The sequence below is a fragment of the Porites lutea genome, chromosome 5, assembly GCF_958299795.1.
Source record: "Porites lutea chromosome 5, jaPorLute2.1, whole genome shotgun sequence".
NCBI classification, from domain to species: domain Eukaryota; kingdom Metazoa; phylum Cnidaria; class Anthozoa; order Scleractinia; family Poritidae; genus Porites; species Porites lutea.
The window spans coordinates 13340339-13359769 of record NC_133205.1 but is presented as its reverse complement, the minus strand read 5'-3'; the positions used below and the strand labels follow the sequence as shown (position 1 = coordinate 13359769).

Genomic DNA, 19431 nt, shown 5'->3' with positions numbered 1-19431 from the left:
AAACAACTTTGCAAAGAATGATCTCACGCCATTGCCCACACAGCTCGCCGAGATGACAACAACAACAACAACACTCACCTCTTTACCTTACTATTGGTTAACAAATTCAAACGCTTCTTCTTAAATTTCCTTATAAAACACATGGTAAACGCTTCACTGTCTATTGCTGAGTTATGGATGCACTCAAGAGACTCAGGATTGCTAAGCTCACAACAACTCGAGGAATTACGAGTGTTGACGTCATCAGCGTGCTCAATAGGAATATGAAGCACGCATGTGCTATTGAATTTGATTAGGCGAATTTTCTAGCTATGTTATCATTATAATTTGTATTATGATTTAATGGAACAAACAAACTAACACATGCACACCTGCATGATGAAGTGCTGTCATTTTTCTGCCATCCTGTGTTCCAACATGAACCTTGTGTTGTAGGATTCTGTCCACACATTCTGTTTTTCCTGACTGTGCAGCAACATGAAGAGGACTGCATCCTGAATACCCATCACCATTAACATCAAACAAATGCAAACAGGTGTGACACACATGTATGTACAAGTATCCTTAATTTTGGCAATACAGTTGAACCTCCATAAAGCAGCCACCATTGAAGTACTGGCGCAAGTGGTCGCTAATAATGAAGGTTGGCTGATCAATGGAGGTTTGTCACAAAATAGCACAACATGAGCATAATCTTACAACAGCAACAAAAACATCAACCTTTATTATTACATCCAAGTAGAGAATGTTACTTTTTTGGATTGTTAATGGGAAGAAAAGAAGAAGTTGTTACATAAAACGATACTTATGATAGCAAGGATGTTGGTGGAGCTAAATTTACAAATGTTTTTGAGCTAGCGCCTAGCTATAAAATGATATTTTTAACACAATGGTGACATAGCTAAAAAAATTAAGTAAATAACCAGATACACTATATGGAGAAATGAACATACTTGATGCAGGGAAATACACCAAAACAACTTTTAAAAAAACTAGCTATGGTTACAACATACACAGGTTAAAGGTTTCAGCCCAATGGCTCTCAAATAACACACAAATAGCCAAGAAAATGGGTTTAGAACAGGAGCTCCATTTGAGAGCTCCTTCGTTCATGACAAGAACAAAAATTAGCATAAAGTATCACTTTATTTTCAAACAAACATGCCACGGATTGAGGCAGCATTACTTGTCCACAATCAGTCATCGCCTTCTATATGTATCTCCGAGCATATTTAATTCCTTCATTATATTCTTGAAATAAAGCCAAACTAAATGTATCAAACACTTTATGGCCACTTAGAGGTAAGAACAACCGGAGATTTCTAATTGGGATGGACAAAAGGTGGCTGCGGCCACTTAATAGAGGTTTAAGTTCCTATTCTTTGTACAATGTATAATTTTGGGACTTTAAAATACTGGCCGTCTAATAGGTGGTTGCTTAACAGAGGTTCAACTGTATTCCTGTGTTAACAGACAACATATTGTGTCACTGTACAGATGGTGTAAAATAGGGTTTCCGAATCCCGCTTCCCGCCACTGTTTTTTCTTTCATCCCGCCATCCCGCTTGCTTCTGATGTGTCATCCCGATCCCGCTACAGTCACATTTTTTTTCTGGTTGGATGCGGTTTTCTCGGGTTGGGTTATCACTACAAATCGGTCTTTAATGTTCACGAAAAAACAACGGCGGTCAGTTTAGTTTGTTAAATTTAATTTTTCCTCTTCTGGGTAAGTTTTGACAAATAAAACAAAAGTTTTCTTTATCGGGGAACAGTGCATGGACCTTGAAAAAGCCCCTCTGTCACACCAAACTAGAAATCACAAACAATTATGGGAATCTGATCAGTATCTATGCCCAGATTTATTCAGATATTATCCTTACATAAGACTTTCCAACCCCAGGCTGGCATAAATATTTACAACCTTAGCTGTTCCCACCTTGCTAAAATCAAGCAAACGAACTTCCTGCTTCCTGCTAACTCCTGACCATCCACACATTTGCATTGTGTAAATGAAAATGAAAACAGTTTTGCTTGCATGGAATCTGATTGCGTGTTTAAGATTGGTTTCTTCTCTTTAATAAAAAGCAATTCATAAATTTGACAGTCTATTTTCTATTGCACTTCCTGAGTACAGAGAAGTTGGTGCTAAGGTCATTTGTGGGTTTTTAGGCTGTGGTCATCTTTTCATTGGTTTCATATCCTGGCATCATCTTTATTTTTAAATAAGATGTTGTTTTATTTATCATGATCAGGCTGAACTGGTTCTAACTGTATATGGTGCTTTACTGGCCAACTTTCACCAAGATGTTCTTAACTCACTTGTTCTTTATGCTGAGGTTTAATGTACAATGTATTGTCTAGGAATGCACAGTATACAAAAATATATATATTTAACAACTATTCTTTGAAATCAAGGTGAATAGTGGCTAAATACTTACCGAGCCACAAAAGCGGCGAGGTGAATATTCCCAAAGCCACTATTCACCGAGATTGAAAAGAATAATTGTTTTAATATATACACACGAAGTGATCTCAACAAAATCAGAGAGGAAACCATTAAAAAGTAAGATTTGATTGACAGATCAAATCATGTGTAAGTTTAAAAATAGATCTTTGCAGAATTTTCAAACATGGCAATTCACAAGTTTATCATTTCGCAAACAACAGCGTAATGGCTTAAATGGAACCGCTAAAAGTTTGAACTGTTTCCTTACCTGAGAAGAAAAGTAGAGCTTTGTCATTTTCTGTTGACTTGCCAAGTTTATAGACAATAGGGTTTGTTGTGTTGTTCTTCACATGAAGTGCTGACAAAAATGGCAGCTTGGTTGCTCGAGGTAAGACGTCGTCGTCCTGTATCATTCTTTTTCCTGTTTACTTGAAATGTACAATTTCTTCGAACATTTCCTTTTAAATTTGTTTGTCATAAATAAACTTCCATTTTTGAGCCAAAATTTTCTTCTTAGAAAGCACAAAACTCAGCTACAGTTGAAAAACTCTGTATTGAATCCTTTTCTTGGCTTAAAAAAGTCAGCCCTAGGATTTTGTCGACTTTTAAAAGATCGTTCTCTAAAAAAATGGGAAAAACACCGAACTCTCATATTATCCACTCGCTAGGAGGTGAATATTGTTAAATAGTGCGAGATAGGGAACCAATAAAACTGCTTAAATCACCAAGATCACAGTGTGTATATACTAAACATATATATATGGCAAAGCAGTTCAACTTCAGTCAAGTCCCTGGCAGCAATGCTTGATTGTAAGACATACAAGTACATGTACATGATTCCTAACATATACATGAACATGTATTAGGTTCCACAGTCATGTACATGTAAAGCTTAAGTACATTAGTGACATACACTGTAAACAACTGTAAAGTTCAAGATTTTTTTCCAAATTGAGTGTGCAGTAACAGTGTGACCTCAACTCTCTTTTGAGCAGTACAGTAAACTTACCTAACTTGTCTACAGATGAAAGGTCTGGCTGTTCTTCCAGTAACACATCAAGGCACTCAACACTTCCCTTTAAACAAGCTGTGTGGAGACTGAAAGAATTTCTAAAGTTACTACTGTACTGCTTTGACTTCCAAAGAGGGAGAATATTTTTGTGTTTATGTGCCACTACATCTTAGTTATGAAAAAAAAAAATGGTTGTGACATAAAGACATGTAATAACAGTCTGCTTACGCTGTTGTTCCATTTGGATCCACCTTAACAGCTGATGTTCCTTTTTTTCCCAAAGTGACCCTGATCAAAACCAAAAGAGGTTCCAGGTCAAAACATTCCTACTACTGTGTTATTGGTTTCCGTATGATCGCCATGACTGTTACAACATCACTGAAAAATGCCCAGCAATCTGAATGATTGTAGCAATCATTGCAATTATAATAAGGCAAAACAGGGCAGCACATAATTATAAATATACAAAGGAGGGCACTGACCAAAGAATCATTCAAAATGTAAGGGTGGGTGGATTTGGACATACAAAGGAAAGCCCGCAAATATAACCTTATTTTTACATATCTTTTATTAGTTCCTCCATATTTATCAGATTATTAATTATTAGAACAATTTTGCACTGTTCACACTTACAAGACAAGACAAAGGAACGAACGCTAGGAAAAAACACATTTAGATTTTCAGGTGCAGTTCTTTTTAATAATTTACCTACATCAATAAAAGAAGCTACGCAGTCGTTTTCCATTTTTAAGAACTTTCTTAGATTTCATTTTAGCCATTATTTTTTCTTACTTATATACATGTAATACTTAGGTAACTTCAATAGCTCTCTAGCTTATTTGTTTTAATCTCAAACAAATTGTGATTTTTATGAAGAAATGTAATTTCCCTTTTATTAAAATCCTTGTACATGATCTTAGAGTACTTTTTAAATTTTTTAAATTTATTGTGTGGTCATAATTTACGCAGGGCCCCTTTTGATACCAGCCAATGACTGATATGGCTTCCCTGCCCTAATACATTTGTAAAGTCGACTTGCCTTGACTTCCTAATAATCGATACTTTACTGATTTTCAGTACTTCAGTATACAGTGCAGTGCAAATTAAACTTAACTCAACAGAAAGTTTAACACACTAATTTATGCATTGTTAGTATGGGTAATTGCATGATTTCGAGTGCAGTTTGGAATAAATAAGCACGAGTAAATTTTTAAAAGTCCAAAAAAAGTGCACAAGCTCGTAGGGTGAGTGCCCTTTGTAGTCTTTGAAAAATTTACAAGTCCTTATTTATTCCAAATTGCACGAGAAAAATCATGTGATTACTTATTAATAGTATACAAGAAAAAGATAACTACAGCAACAAATAATTTTGACAGTGAGCACATTTTCAGTTCACTCAACTGATTGGCTAAAACAGATTACTACCTTTGCCAAATTCAAACTTTTTCAATACCAACGTTTTCAAAATCATTCAGCTAAGAACTTGGAAATGTGCAAGGATTGATTTTACATGGTCACCAGCCTGTTAAAGATAACTTGGTTTACAACAATCAGCAAAAAAGTCAGTGTGTTTAAATTCATCCTCGATTATGAGAGCTCGGCGTTTACAAGAAGTGTTTACAAGAAGTATACTGCCGTTTTGAAATCAGGAGAAAGCTTTGACCAGCCAAAGATGAAAGACACTCGCTAAGTTGCTTAACGACTGTTCATCATTGTCTTTTCCTGAGACCCTATCATAGCTGGATTTATGGATAAATCATTGAGATTTAAAACCCGAAAATGAAGGAGACAATTTGTTTTCTTTCGCCGCTGCTATTGATGGGTGAGTGGAGCCACAGTTGTTGTGATGTCGGAAACTGCCAGTTAATAATAATATTTGCTCTTTCTCAGCGCTGGGGTTTTCATCATTTCATTTGGCCTATTGCAAGACTGAGAGTCATGGCCGCTCTTCTTCGTCGGCTTCATCGTATTCATTGAGAAAATTTATACCTCTGTGGCCTGTGACATTGGTGATATTATTCTGAACTTACAATCTTTGCTTTCTTCAACTTGCTGATTATTGTTTTCATGCACTATGATTCGTAAACTTTTTTCTTACTTTCATTAAGGCTAGAACCAACTACGGATACTTTCATTATGTTGGTTATGGTATTTTCCCCCATTGGTTTAAGTTTGAACCAGACATTAAAATGTTTGGTTTTGTTTGCTACTGAGGTAGGAAAAAACAGACCATTGCATGGATGTTTTCATAGAGGTCTTTGCTCGACAAAAGACTTAAAGAGAACAACAGGACACCTTTCTCCTCCAAGAAATAACGTACATCTGTTGTTATCATGGAAAACTTGTATACTTGTTCACTTAAATGCCTGAACAGTGTAGCTGTCATGGTTGCCACCATTTCTGTTCTTTATTTTTTACTTAACCCATTCGCCCCTAAACCGCCCGTGCTGATCCACGTCATTTCTACCCCTTGTGACGTTATCAGTTTTAACGGTCAAGGACAACTTTTTCCACTAACTTGTGCAGAGTGAAGAGATCTTTCAAACCATACCAGAATGAGCAAAATTCAGTCACGGACACCAGAGAAAAAGGCAAAAAACCATGTAAGATTGACCTGAAAATCTGCATGAAAATCTTGTTCCATTGCCCACCTACCTTTCCTTTCACCTAATCCTAAGATCCTAAAAGCTTTCCCAAAAACTCTTTCCACCAAAATGAAGCCTACTAAATGCCCAGCAAGAGAAAGAAAAAATGAGGCAAGAAAAGCGAAAAAAGAGGGGAGGAGAGAAAGCGAAAAAGTAAAAGTCAAGACTGCTGTGTCACTTTTAAACCCAAAAACTATCTCGAAATTTTGCTTTCTCTGCATGCCCGCACTTTGCAAGCTGATAATTATTTTGCATCTAGATCAGAAGGCCGTGAAGTGCACCACCTGTAAACAGGTTTGTGGTAAGTTTTAGCTCTTAATAACATGACAGTGACCAGAAAACCACTCAACTAGCTTCAAAACGCGTTTTTCAGCAAAATCTCCAGGAGCGAATGGGTTAAGCGTAGTCTGTTATAAGTAGCCTGTTTAGTTTCTCTGGCTCATTTTCCTCAATTTTGTTGACAGTAATTTTCTCTTAGCACCACATTTTCAATACATTTAGCCAGAAAGATGTACTTTTTACTGTGTTCGAGTTTTTGGAATATATTTTTAACTTTTCTATTGTTGTTTTGCGTACAAAATCAAATCATTGTTTGCTGAAAACCAGGGCCAGTTTCTTAAATTGTGTTGTTAAAACAGCTCTAATCTGATTGGCTCTTAGTGGTTTCTTTTGTGTTTTCAGCCAATCAGAAACCAGTTGTAATTTGCATTATTTTGTGTTACAAGTTTGCACTCTTGTTACAAAAGAACACTCCTTTCTCAGCCAATCAGAACTGAGTAATTTTTTCGTGTATATTATTATTCTAATAAGCCAGTATGACTCATAAGGTCGGGAATGACTATCAAATACTTGATCTGTTCTTTGCAGAAATTTTCAAAACCAATTGCTGTACTGCAAATTTTAGAGTCTTAACAGATTAAAGGACAAAGGAGCTAATGGGATGGTATCCGTGGTGAATTGAAAGAACCAGAATTTGAGTTACTGGGTAAATTCAAGTCAAGAGAAACGAGATTTAATTCAAGTTAGTGAGGAATTCAACTATATGTAATCTGAGTTTGAGTTAACCGAGTAAAAACGACTGAAAAAAGACAGTGGGGTCAAATCCAAGGGAAATGAGACTTAGTCATGTGTGTTCGAGTTTCTAGGGTTCTACTGTATCATAATCTCCCATATAAATAACTCTCTCTTGGAAAACCTATTGACAAATCCATTAAGTCTCCTTTCTCAGAATAGGCCTCCTAGATCCCACTTCCCACCTGAAAAGCCACAGTTTGAACTTCAATACTAGACAATCAATAAGATAAGTGCAGGAGATGGTATCCTACAAACAACTCTGATGAAAATAACTGTATAATTATCCAGAAGCCCAAGCTCAAAGGTTTGGCGAAGCAGGAGCCCTGATGGACTTCTGATGTACATGTATTTACAAGTAATAACCGCAAGTATACGTAACTGTTAAAATGAGCTTTGAAACCATAGATTGCACCCACATTGGACCATGCCCAAGAGCTTGAACACTTGATAACAGTGATGGTACTTATGCAATAACATAAATTATCAATGAATGGTTGCTGCTCAGAGCTCTAAATAAACTACTAGCCTGCGTAGCAGGTGTTGAAAGGGGGATGGGGAGGAAGGGAAAAAGGGAGGGGGATTGGGGAGAGAGGGGAAGGGATGCCTGCTATAAGAACCCCCTTTTGTTCATTTCTGCGGATGCTGGCGTCCGCAAATTCCTGATTGGCTGAGCTTTAATGAGTAACTTATTGGCATGTATCCTGGCATGCAATTTTAGTGTGAGAGACAAACATGATGAAGGCATCAAGGAAATGTGTTCTACTGGTTTAAGCAATGGAAGATCAAAATTACTCCAATCATGTAGCAACTTCACGTTAATAGCTTGTTTGGCAGGCAGAGATACTCAGGAGGTTTTGTATACTGGATACGTCCAACAGTGCTCAACTTTCAGAAAAAAATGTTGGGGCCAGCTGGCCCCCAAGTTTTCATTTTTGGTCGCCAGACCAAGTCTTCTAGTTGCCAAAAATTAAATTTAAGAACTAATAAAATACAGTAAACTTGACATCTTTTACCTAGCCTTAACACAAAAAGAGTGCTTTAGACTTCCTTTGAACTTTCTTTCAAACAGTTTTCACATGATTTCCAGCCGGTGTTCAGGAAAATGAGCCCGCACTCAAGCGTAAATCTCCTAAACAGGCATTCAAGATTAACGTTTAGGAAACGGAATACACATTTAGATAAACAAACTTTAGGAATCACAAAAAAACTTATTTGGGTTATTAAAGAACAAAATCTGCAAAATTTGTTTTGCGTCCCATGTATTTGCATGTTCAGAAATGAACATCGGTGAAACTTGATCTATTTCGTGGTTGTGTAGCACGTGATCGAAAGTCTCCAGAAAGGGGAAACGTCACTAATGTTTTCGGGCAAAGAAGTTGATTTCACAAGAAGTTTGTTAGGCAAACAGCATGAGTTTAACAGTACTTCATTAGAAGTCAATAAAAAAACGGCACAGCTTTTATTTGGGTCGTCACGCTCAACAGAAATTTGCATAAAGTTGTTTACAAGAAGCTCGAGAAATAAGTACTGTTCGTTCTTGATTAGCTTAAGCTTATTTATCAGACTAATCTGTTATCGAGTCTGCAAGTGGAGATACATGTTCGACGAAAAGAAATTGTTTTAAATCGATGCGCTAAAAGTCATTTACGGAGAAACACGGGACGACCTGTTGAGAATTGCGATCGATTTGCCCAAAAGTCAATAAGACTTCCTTCGAATTCATCGCATGTGATTTTCACAATCCTCTTTCAAGTAAAAGTCAAACGTTAGACGGACCAACTGTTAGATCATAAGAACAACCCGTTAGAGTGTTGGAAGAAATCGTTAAATCATTTAGACATCATTAAAATGTTTAAACAAACCATTTAAGCGTTTAGGCAAAAGGTTAGAGCGTTAGAAAAAACCCTTTACTATCCGTTAGTTTTGTAAAGGATAACAAATTATCATTAGTATACGTTTTCCCAAAGAAGAAAGTCTCCCATCTTGGGTGCCAGGTTGGCGACCAGGTGCGAAAATTTAGTCGCCAATGCGTAAAAGCTGGTTGCATTGGCGACCCCACAGGTGGCAACGTAGAGCCGTGTCCAAAACACTGAGCGGCAATTCAAAGCGATTGTGAATTTTTGGCAGACATCTGCAATGCCGATATTCACAAGACCACCTTAAGCTTTTCCGCAAAAACATATTCTGTGTTGAATGAACTTCTATAAATGGTTTGCAAGGAGAGGGAGCTGTAGCTTTGGTAAAAACTATCCGTTTGAGCTTTTTGACAATTGTTTATAATTCGCCTTTCATTATTCGCGTTTAAGGCAGGCGACTGTAATGTTTGTGACCATTGTGTTTAATGAGGTAAGACCAAAGGTCAAGTGTATTCACACGGAAATGATCATTGTTTGTAGTAAACTGCGAGCTGTAAAAAAAGAGACAAACTGCTCGTAGTCTATGCTTGCTGTGTTTGGTGCGGAAGCAAGAACAGTAAAATGTCTTATTTTGGCCGATTATGATATCACTTGAAAAAAGCATCTCAACTTGACAATTTCTGGTAAACAAAGTAATTTAATAAGTTTGGACCATGCCGAGAAGCCCCTTACTTGTGATTGCTCACATACCAGTTGACAGTTGACATTATCAGATTAGTTCAGAAAATGATGGGCGGAATACCAAAACACCGGCTCTTATAGCAGGCGCTCCCTTCCCTTTTCCCCGCTTTCGCACTTTTCTCCCTCTCCCCTCCCCTTCCCCTTTTTGCGCCTGCCACGCAGGCTAATAAACTACCTTGTTCAATAAGCTTCCTGTGTGTGTTTTAAGTAAAAAAAAAGTCTTAGAATATCTAAAATTTTTTGCTTTAGAAATTAAATTAAGTAAAACTACAGTTATCATAATTTTCTACCGTTTTAACTGTGAACATTACTATTTTTTGAGAATTTAACTAAAACCAAAAGGTAACAAATGCAGAGTAAAAACAGGAATGGGACACAATTACCTGAGTTTCTCCAAATCTTCACTCTCAACGCATTCAATTAAACGCTCATCGTATTTTGTCCAATCAGCTGAACTGTGGTGATTTACTTGCAGTTGTGTCTGATTAACCAAAATAAAGCAAAACAGTTCAACTTTTTGTGTTAAATATACATGTACAGTATGTATCCCATACAACCGAAGTAGATTTCATGATTAACCCATCAAACAGATACTAATAATAATGCCAAATAACTACAAGTAAAAAAGAATACAATGGAATTCATGTGTGATAGTGTGTAGTTTGTAGTCCACTACCTATTTTCTACATTGCAGTGTAATTAAGCTTAATTACTATAACTGGGACAAAGCACTGAGAAGTGCATATATAAAACAATTTTCATTTGTATGAAAAAGCACCATGAATTAGATTAAAAGTGCCTTTATTGGGACAAAAGCGACTAAAACTGCACTACACCACTAATAATTATTTGGAAACTTTGACTCATAAACTTTCATGTAATTGCATTTTAACAGGGGACTCTGATTTCTCAAACTTTCCTTATTTTATTTCAAAATGTTCCTTAAATCAATCATTAATAGAGGGTACTTTGGTTCAAGAGGTTTTCATTTGTTATTCTCCCCAAACAAACTTGAACCACAAAGTGGTGATTAGACAATGCAAAAAGGGAAAGTGAAGAAAACCTTTTTGATGATCATCACTTCCATGCAGAAGTTAAGGTCAGGGTCTGATCCCCAAGGCTCTGATTGATGGATGTTTTAACCTGCATGATGATCAATATTCAGCCTTATTGGTTCTCATGATAATGTAACCAGTAAGGAGACAGTAATGACCTTTGATACAATGTACATAGTGACTTCCTACGAGAACTATGGAGATTTTTCTCCTCTAATGCCTCCAACAAACTTGACTGAAGACAAAGCAGTAACAAAAGGCAATTTTCTTCTGTGGCTTGTAATCTCAAGTTCACTGTTTAATCTCAAGTTCACTTGAGGAGACTGAAGAAATAAGTTCTCTGAGACCACAGTATACCCCGGGCAGTATATATGCTAAAGGAAACATTTGTTCAGTGCATGTAGTTGATTGGTTTTATTTCCTCATATTGTGCATGCACTAAAGCAACTTTTGAAATAAAAAATGTGATGTCACAGAACTGGCTGATAAACATTTCTCAGTATTCGTCACTTAATTAACTTCAAATTTGATAACTTTTACAGCTGGTGTCTACTGAAGTAAGATCAGCAGTCACATGGTGGACACTTTAATAGGCTCACCACTTCACAGTTCTAGCTCATTTGAGGAGAAACCCTGGGGACCATGATAACGTATGGGCTACTTCAGGCATGCTTTGATTACTGATGACCATAGACTTTCATGAGGGGCAACGTTAAGACAGCTTCATTATTTGTCTTTTATCAGTCATCTTACATTGATACATTCCTGACTGGGAAAAATAACCACATTAATATCTACTTTAATGAAGGCTAGTATTGGACGTAAAATAAGGTAAATATTAGGCATGTGGCACTAACCACAAACGAATAAATTATTACAAGAATATTGCAAGAAAACTAAGCTTACACCAGGATGGAATGTAAGCACACCTACAAACTTTTAAGAGTTTTCAAAGTGTTGCATTCCAAGCATCATTCCAGCTTCTACAGTTGAGAGATTCAGTGGTATTGAATAACTCTTCACCTTTGCATAATGTAGTTTTGTATTGGTAACGGTTTTATACACACCTGGGAACTTCGTTTCACCAACTTCCCCTTAATCTTCTTCATTGCTTCACCGGTTCACGAATAAATGCCATTTGGAAAAGAGCAGCTCTAACCCGACAGCTTGTTCAAAAACAAGTGCAACAATTTAGGTAGCCATTGAACTTTTAAACATCTCACTTAACAATCTGTATTCACACTCTTAATCATAAGTGTTTGTCCGGATGCATGATCTCTTTAACAAATCCACGTACCTGATCTGTTGTTTGCTGCGGCAAAAAAATTAGCATGGCGTCTGTTGTGGAATGCAACTCAGCACCAGTCTCTAAACAAGCTAAAGCCAGCACGGTCCTTAAAAAAGGAGAAACAAACTGGGTGCCAAAACCACAGGTCCCCCAAGTTCAAACTCGCGTTACGGGGAAAGGGTTTAAACAGGAGCCATCAAATAGAGCCTCTCTCTCCCATACAAGCCCTTGGAGTCGAACCTTTCCCGTGGTTGAAAAATATTTCACTCGTTCGCTGCGCTCACTCGTGAAATTTTTTTTTTCAACACAACAAGAGAAATTTTGTATCTCCAAGCGACCATGTAATATTCTATTTATTATACAAACACCAATGAAATGCCAAACCATTATACTTAAATAGTTTTTTGGTCTGAAAAGTGCGGTTTATCACTTGGTATTTCATTGGTGTTTATAATGATAACGTTAATTATTTAGCGTTCGCAGATCTCAATAATTTATTTGTAATACAAAGTCCCTTATTTTCTAGGGTCGCCAGTAACGCGACACCGACGCGTTCACACGTCATCTATGCCGGTATCTATGGTATTTAAATTACTTTACAACCTTTCCTCGTAACGTGAGTTTGGGTCCCCTGTAATAAATTTACTATGGAAATAACAATCGCTTACACAAACCGATTGAGTGGGCTCCCTGTGCTGATGCTTACATGGTAAGCATGAAAAAAAAAAACTCATTTTTTTAAACATCATTTATGCCCGATATTTCGTTTGAAACTCAAACCTTCGTTGGGGGCTAAAATAGGGTACATACGTTATGGAAACAATACAGGAATCTAAATCTAAAGTCGATAAATACGATTAGTGATTACAGAGACAATTTATAAACGTGAGCAACGTTAACCAAGACTGCAAAGCTGGTATAATAACGAGATAACAGTAGACGAAATTTTAAAAACATACGATGCGTAACTAAATCTGACGCTAACGAAAGTTTGATATACTCAGAGAATTACGGGTAAAGTTCAATCCATGTGTAATCCAAGCTGTTACCAAATTTGCAGCCATATTTCAGTGGAGAGGGGCCAAAACGGTCAATTTTTTGCGCCCAGTAGGCGCACCGGAAATCACACTAGCAAAGGGAAAGGAAAGGATAAAAGAGGTTGGAGAATGAAAGTAGCAGTTAGCCTGCTGATATATGAATCAGTATTGTTCAAAAGAAAACATACTTTATGCTGGTTATTGTGATTTGTAAATTACTTATACTAAATCCTATGCAACCTCTTCATCTGTCTCAACTTGAGTCCCATCATACAATTCAATTTCTTCATCAGCATCTAGAGCCTCATCATCCAATTCTTTTAAGGCAAGTCGAATTTGAACTTTGTGCCCTTAAAACGGTCGCCACTTGTTCTAGATTTTTTGCTAGAGTCGTGCTAAAAACGCCTTTTTCTAATACCCACAATAAAGGGTCTAGATGTGAACGCCTTTTTAGCTTTTTGGCGAAGTCAGCATTGATGCTGTCATTACTATCGGTAGAAAAGTCCAGGCAACGGAAATGAGTTGTTAAGCAGTGAAGAGGATAGCGAAGAATCAGATACCCTGTCAGATCACAAGGAGAATAGTGATTTGGTCATTGCTGATCTCGACGAACAGTCAATTATTCAAATGCCGTTTTTAACTTTTGTACCAGATGAGGAAATAGCTGAAATCATGATACAAGCAAGCACTGAATGAAAAAATAAACAAAATAACGCCAGAAAACAGAAAAAAACGAGCAAAAAGCGAAATAAACGAATTACACTAAAAATCAAAATGGAAAAGGGAACAGGAAAAGTGGCCGATCTTAGCCCTTCCATATGGCCGAATACCCGCTAAATGCCCTGAATGGGACTTGGTGGACTGCTTAGTACTCTGAAAAAATAATAAACTTTGTAGTTTTCAAGCACTTGGGATTTTATATCGCTGGTTAATATCAACTGGCATCAGATATCGGGTTCCAGACCAGAAAAATACATAGATCAAGAGACTCTTTTATAGACTTCGCCATGACGGCTTTGTTACAATGTAAGTACATAGGAGCTAGAAATACTCCTGCCCCCGCCCCCTCCCCCTTATCTCAGGGTCTGGATGACCGCCCCCCCCCCCCCCCCCCCCTATTATTAGAAGGTCTGGATCAGTCACTGAAGACTATCAGTTAATAAAACAAAATGGACTGATTTATTGAAGTTTCGAGAAACAGGCCCCTGTTTTTTTTCTTACGATCTTACCCGCTAACCTGGGCGAATACTAAACTGGCGGTTCACCTACGTTGTATAAAGTACTGCAATCTAAGTATACTGCAATTTTTTCGATATTTTTGATTCGTTTGTAGATCTGTTTTCCATTTTTGCAGTCTAAATCTAGATCCTGTCGTTTGTGCTAGGTCTACTTTTCAAACGCTTTTTTGTCAATGATCATTGCATTTTCCGTCGGTTGCATCTAAGTGTGTAAATGTGACGGAAAAAAAAATGAAAAAACATGTTCTATTAAAAATTGGGTGCAAACATTATATGTTTTGCCATGGATTATCCATTGTTTTGTAGCCAATCATTCAATGCAAAGTTTGGAGTACGTGGCTGTTGTCGACTTGAGACCTGTCAGTAGGCTTGATTTGTGTTCGCTCAACAAAATATTCTTTGCAAAAATTTTCAGACGTTAAGAATAATTTCTGGATGCAAGTGTGCTATTTGTGGCCGAGAAATATGCCTGAAAGTTAAGAAAAATATGGTGGCCGATATGGACATAAGACAGACAATAGATGAAAAAACGTACACAAACTTAACAAACAACATGCAAACTTAATACTACTCATGCAAACTTAATAATAAGCATGCAAACTTAACAAAGAGTATGCAAACTTTACAATACGCATACAAAACACGAGGCTTAACAAAGAGCATGCAAGCTTAGTAAAGAGCATGCAAACTTATAAAGAGCATGCAAACTTAATAATAAGCATGCAAACTTAATAAAAGGCCTGTAAAGTTTTACTTTTTATGTGTTCTGTTAAGTTTGCATTCTCCGATTATATTAAGTTTGCATGCTCTTTACCAAGTTTGCACGCGTATTGTAAAGTTTGCATGCTCTTAATTAAGTTTGCATGTTTTTTGCTAAGTCTGTGTACGTTTTGCCATCTATTATTTGTGTCTAGTGTCTAGTGTCCATATCGGCTACGAAAAAGAAATCGAGCCTAGTCCACGCTTAGATGCAACCGACGGTAGCTTACAGTTCAAGGTTGAATCAACAACGCGAACAACTTATCCAGCGGTGGTTTTTTTTTGTTTATCTCGAATTAGAATTCCTTAACCTTCAAAATTTAAAACTATAAGATTATTTCGTTAAAAAAGTTCTCAGTGCTATAAAGTATATGTGCAGTTTTGATTCCTCTCAATTGAATAAATCATTTGGTGAAGAAAAGATTTACTGAGAAATTTTTGCTGTGGCTTTTTCAAGTTTTCTTATTCTTTTATCCTTGTTTGACACCAAAATTGATGATGATTTATCTACCAAGGCACATAGGACACACACATGTTGTAAAGTGTAGCTCTGGTTTTGCATTTGGTCGCGTGCTACATCAACACACATGCACAAGTGTTAATTAAACCTTGGAACAGGTTCCGCAGTGGTAGAAAAAGGCAAAAACGGGGTGAAACTCCGGCGTTTTCCCAGGCCTTCTCAGTCAATTTACTTCGGTGACATGGTCCGAGGCGAACTTCGCTCGGACCACGTGAAACGAAACGCACTGGCCGCACGGAATAATGAGGCTTAGGGACTAGGCACAGAGGAAACAACAACAACAACAACAAAATCGGTGAGTGAAGCGAAAAAACAAAGTCCAAAGACTGCTGCCGAGTTGATCATAACAACGTATATTGCGTTTTCATAACTTCTCGTTTTTGGTTCTTAATATTTTAGCTGATTAGATCTCTCTTCTAGAGATCCAACGTTAACAAACAGCAGGATGTTCGTCCACGGTTTTTGCAGTTGGGGACTTGTCAGAAATTAGCAGGGAGGAGGGGGGGGGGTGGGTGGAAACAGAGGGAGGGTCACAACTTTTTGAGACTGCAGAAAAGGGAGGGGTCATGAAAATGGGCCGTTAAAAGGGGGAAGGTCATGCAAATATGTGTCCGCGATCATGTAGAGGTTCACCCACAGAAGAAAAAAGAAGTTCTTTATTTTGTAAAAAAAAAAACTGGGAGAAATAGGAGAGTTGAGTGATCAGCTGTCAGAATCAGAGTCGGACTCTTAATGCTGTCATCTAAAATGTATGTATATGGCATTACAAAGAACAGATTAGAAATATATTTTGAGCTTTCATAATACTGACTCACCCTAGTGTATTGCAAGAACTAGATTTTATCATTTATTCAAGAGGGGGAGGGTCATGATATTTTAGGCCAAGATCACGGGGAGGGTTAGCAAATTTCACTCCCATTGCAGGGATGGGTCACTTCATTTCCGAACCCAAATTCAAAATTCCCACCCCCCCGTCCCCCCTGCTAATTTCTAATAAGTCCCTTAATTTCTTTTTGATTTGAGTGAAGCGAGCCGCAAGGTGGACTGGGAAGAGGAAAAGGGCTTTCCCTCCCCAGACAATCGCCTCGCTCGCCGACTTTTTCCCTCTTTTTCCCCCAATGCGGAGCCTGGTCCCAGGCTAATACATAAGTTGGAGGTCAGTTCGTTAGCCCATCACGGTGCATCTAAACATCTCATTTACATGATACAATGTCGCAAAGGTAAAAGCACCTCAAACACACCAGTGGGCAGTGGAATACATCTGACCGTCTAAACGAGCCTTAAGAGACAGATTTGATTTGGTACTAACACTAATGCAGCCCTCGTTCACATGGAATTAAGATATTTATCTCTAACAAGCGTAATATAATAGAACACCCATGTGGCCCTATCGCACACATGTGTTTGAGCAATGTAAACAAACTACCTCTACGTGGTATTGTTTATTGTTTATTGTTTTGTTTGCCATAAGTTATAAAAAACAAAAAAAATCTAATTATTTAAACTTTCATGGCGAGGAAGCCCAAGAGAAGCCACCGGGCTCATAAGGAATGGGCTCCCTCAGTTAATTATCATAATTACATACTACCCTATGGCCCTTGCTCATTTGGTACTAGGTTGGTACTAGGATAAGAAGATGCTTTCGTGTTAATCAAAAGCTATATATATATGTACGATGTCAACAACCGGATCAATTGGCCCATGCGCAATTGTTCATTATTGACTTGGCAAACACTGACAATGTAAGATTCGATGTATCCTACAACAACGCAGTGTAGAAAGGGTACGTAAAGGGTGGCCCCTGCACAGCCCTTTCACACCACATATGTATTAGGCGCACAGTTTAAAAACATTAACTCTTGAGTAACCTACAATAACCCTGACCTACAGTGTCGACAGGGTGGCCCCTGCACAGCCCTTCCATACTACGGCTACAATGGGCATATGGCAGACTTCTCCAGTGTTTTATGTGGACAAAGAAGGTATTCTGATATACGCAAGAAAGCATTAGAATTCCACCGACCAAAACTTCTTATCTGGGCATCGTACAAGCTCTTTGCTGCTGCCCATGAGGCTGCACCAATCCTGAAACTATGAGACTTCTACTTAGAAACATCAAGATTGCAACAAGTAACAACTGCACTGTGCAGTGAGTGCTGATGTAAAAAATGTGCAAGAGATAGAGGAAACATCGATAGATAGATAGATAGATAGCTTGATAGATAGATAGCTTTATTAAAAATCCATTGCAGCCCAAGGGCTGGATTACGGACTGTACAATACGTTGAATACTAAGACTAACTATTATAAATAAATATCAGTAAATAAATAAAACAAAGGAACAAAATACAACGTCATGAAATTTAAGAAAAAAGCCGCGAATTTACAATAAAACCATTAGAAAATAGCCGCGTTATGCATGATAAAACTATTCATTAGTCTATTTGTTCTACAAAGAGGCACGTTAAAAACGCGCTTACTCTTTAAGGCTACAGTACTAAGATTACGTGGCGGCAAAGGGCCATGTAATTTGTGGAGGCTGTTGTCCTTAATCTCATTGAATAGGCGCTCTGTCAGCCATTGGCGCCGTTGGTGGAGGGTGGCAATATTGCACTCTTTTAGAGCCTCTTGATAGCCTAAATCAGGGAAAATAATTCTAAGTGCACGGCGCTGAATTTTCTCTAGCTCTTCAGAGAGATACTCAGGCAGACCATTGTGGAAAACTTGGCAGGCATATTCAGACATGGGCCGGATACACGTAGTATAGAAACAAAGTACCTGCGCAGGATCTCCTTTTGCACGCTTAAGCTGCCTTAATAGATATAGCCTAGAGGCTCCTTTTTTGATAACATTCTCTATGTGAGCGTTCCACTTTAGATTGTTTGAAATTGTGAGACCAAGAAGTTTTGCGCTAGTTACAACCTCAATTGGTTTGTTGTTAATAGTAACTGTTTCGAAAGGATCTACAGACCTTGAGAAACTTATCTGCAACTCTTTACACTTGGTCTCATTCAACTGGAACTTATCTATTTCGGCTTGCCTAACTAGGTCGTCTACAGCAAATTGGATTCCACTTGGTTGGCCCTTGTGGACTGTCTCGGCCATCGATGTGTCATCGACGTACTTCCAAAGGTTGACACCATTGACATTGATGTCATTTATCATTACCAGGAAGAGCCAGGGCCCCAATTTTGTCCCCTGCGGGACACCTGCCCTGACAGATCCCCAATCCGAGTAGCAATCGTGGGCGAGTTTCACTCGTTGCTTCCTGTCAGTAAGAAAATCTGCAATCCAGTCCAGCACCCAAGGTGGTAGCTCATAATCAGTAAGTTTAGCCATAAGAATGGCGTGGTCGATGAGATCGAATGCTTTCCTAAAGTCAAAGAGCACCACGCGCACAGTAGAACCGTTGCCGTCAGTATTCTTATACCAGTTGTGGAGCATGCTGATCAGGGCATGCACTGTGCTGGAGTTCGGAACAGTCTCATATTGGTTCTGGTCAATCTTCGCAAGGACGGCAGGCTTGATGTAGCCGTCAACGACAAACTCTTCCCCGACTTTGGAGAGAATTGGAGTCAACGAAATGGGTCTCAGGTGTTTGTTCACATCGCTAACAAGTGAAGTCTTCGGGAGGGGTGTAATGTCCGCTTTCTTCCACGAAGTTGGAAGGCGACGCTCCAAATAGGAAGAATTCAAGATGTCTGCCACTGGTGCAGCCAATAAGTCCGCGTTTTCTTTTAATACCCAAGAAGGGATTCCA

The 19431-nt window shown here is 38.1% G+C and overlaps 1 protein-coding gene across 2 annotated transcripts in view; it reads right to left on the bottom strand.

Moving 5' to 3' along the window:
- Window positions 1-12178, bottom strand: part of LOC140936696 (uncharacterized) — a 51340-nt gene extending 39162 nt beyond the window's left edge. For both annotated transcript variants that reach the window (XM_073386182.1, XM_073386183.1), the window contains exons 1-5: window positions 11897-12178; window positions 10158-10255; window positions 3687-3746; window positions 3456-3544; window positions 372-494 (exon numbers count right to left, since the gene is read on the bottom strand). In XM_073386182.1, the coding sequence (XP_073242283.1) occupies window positions 372-494; window positions 3456-3544; window positions 3687-3746; window positions 10158-10255; window positions 11897-11938 (412 nt within the window). In that variant the 5' untranslated portion in view covers window positions 11939-12178. The remainder of the gene's footprint in view (window positions 1-371; window positions 495-3455; window positions 3545-3686; window positions 3747-10157; window positions 10256-11896) is intronic.
- Window positions 12179-19431: the final 7253 nt, after the last annotated feature.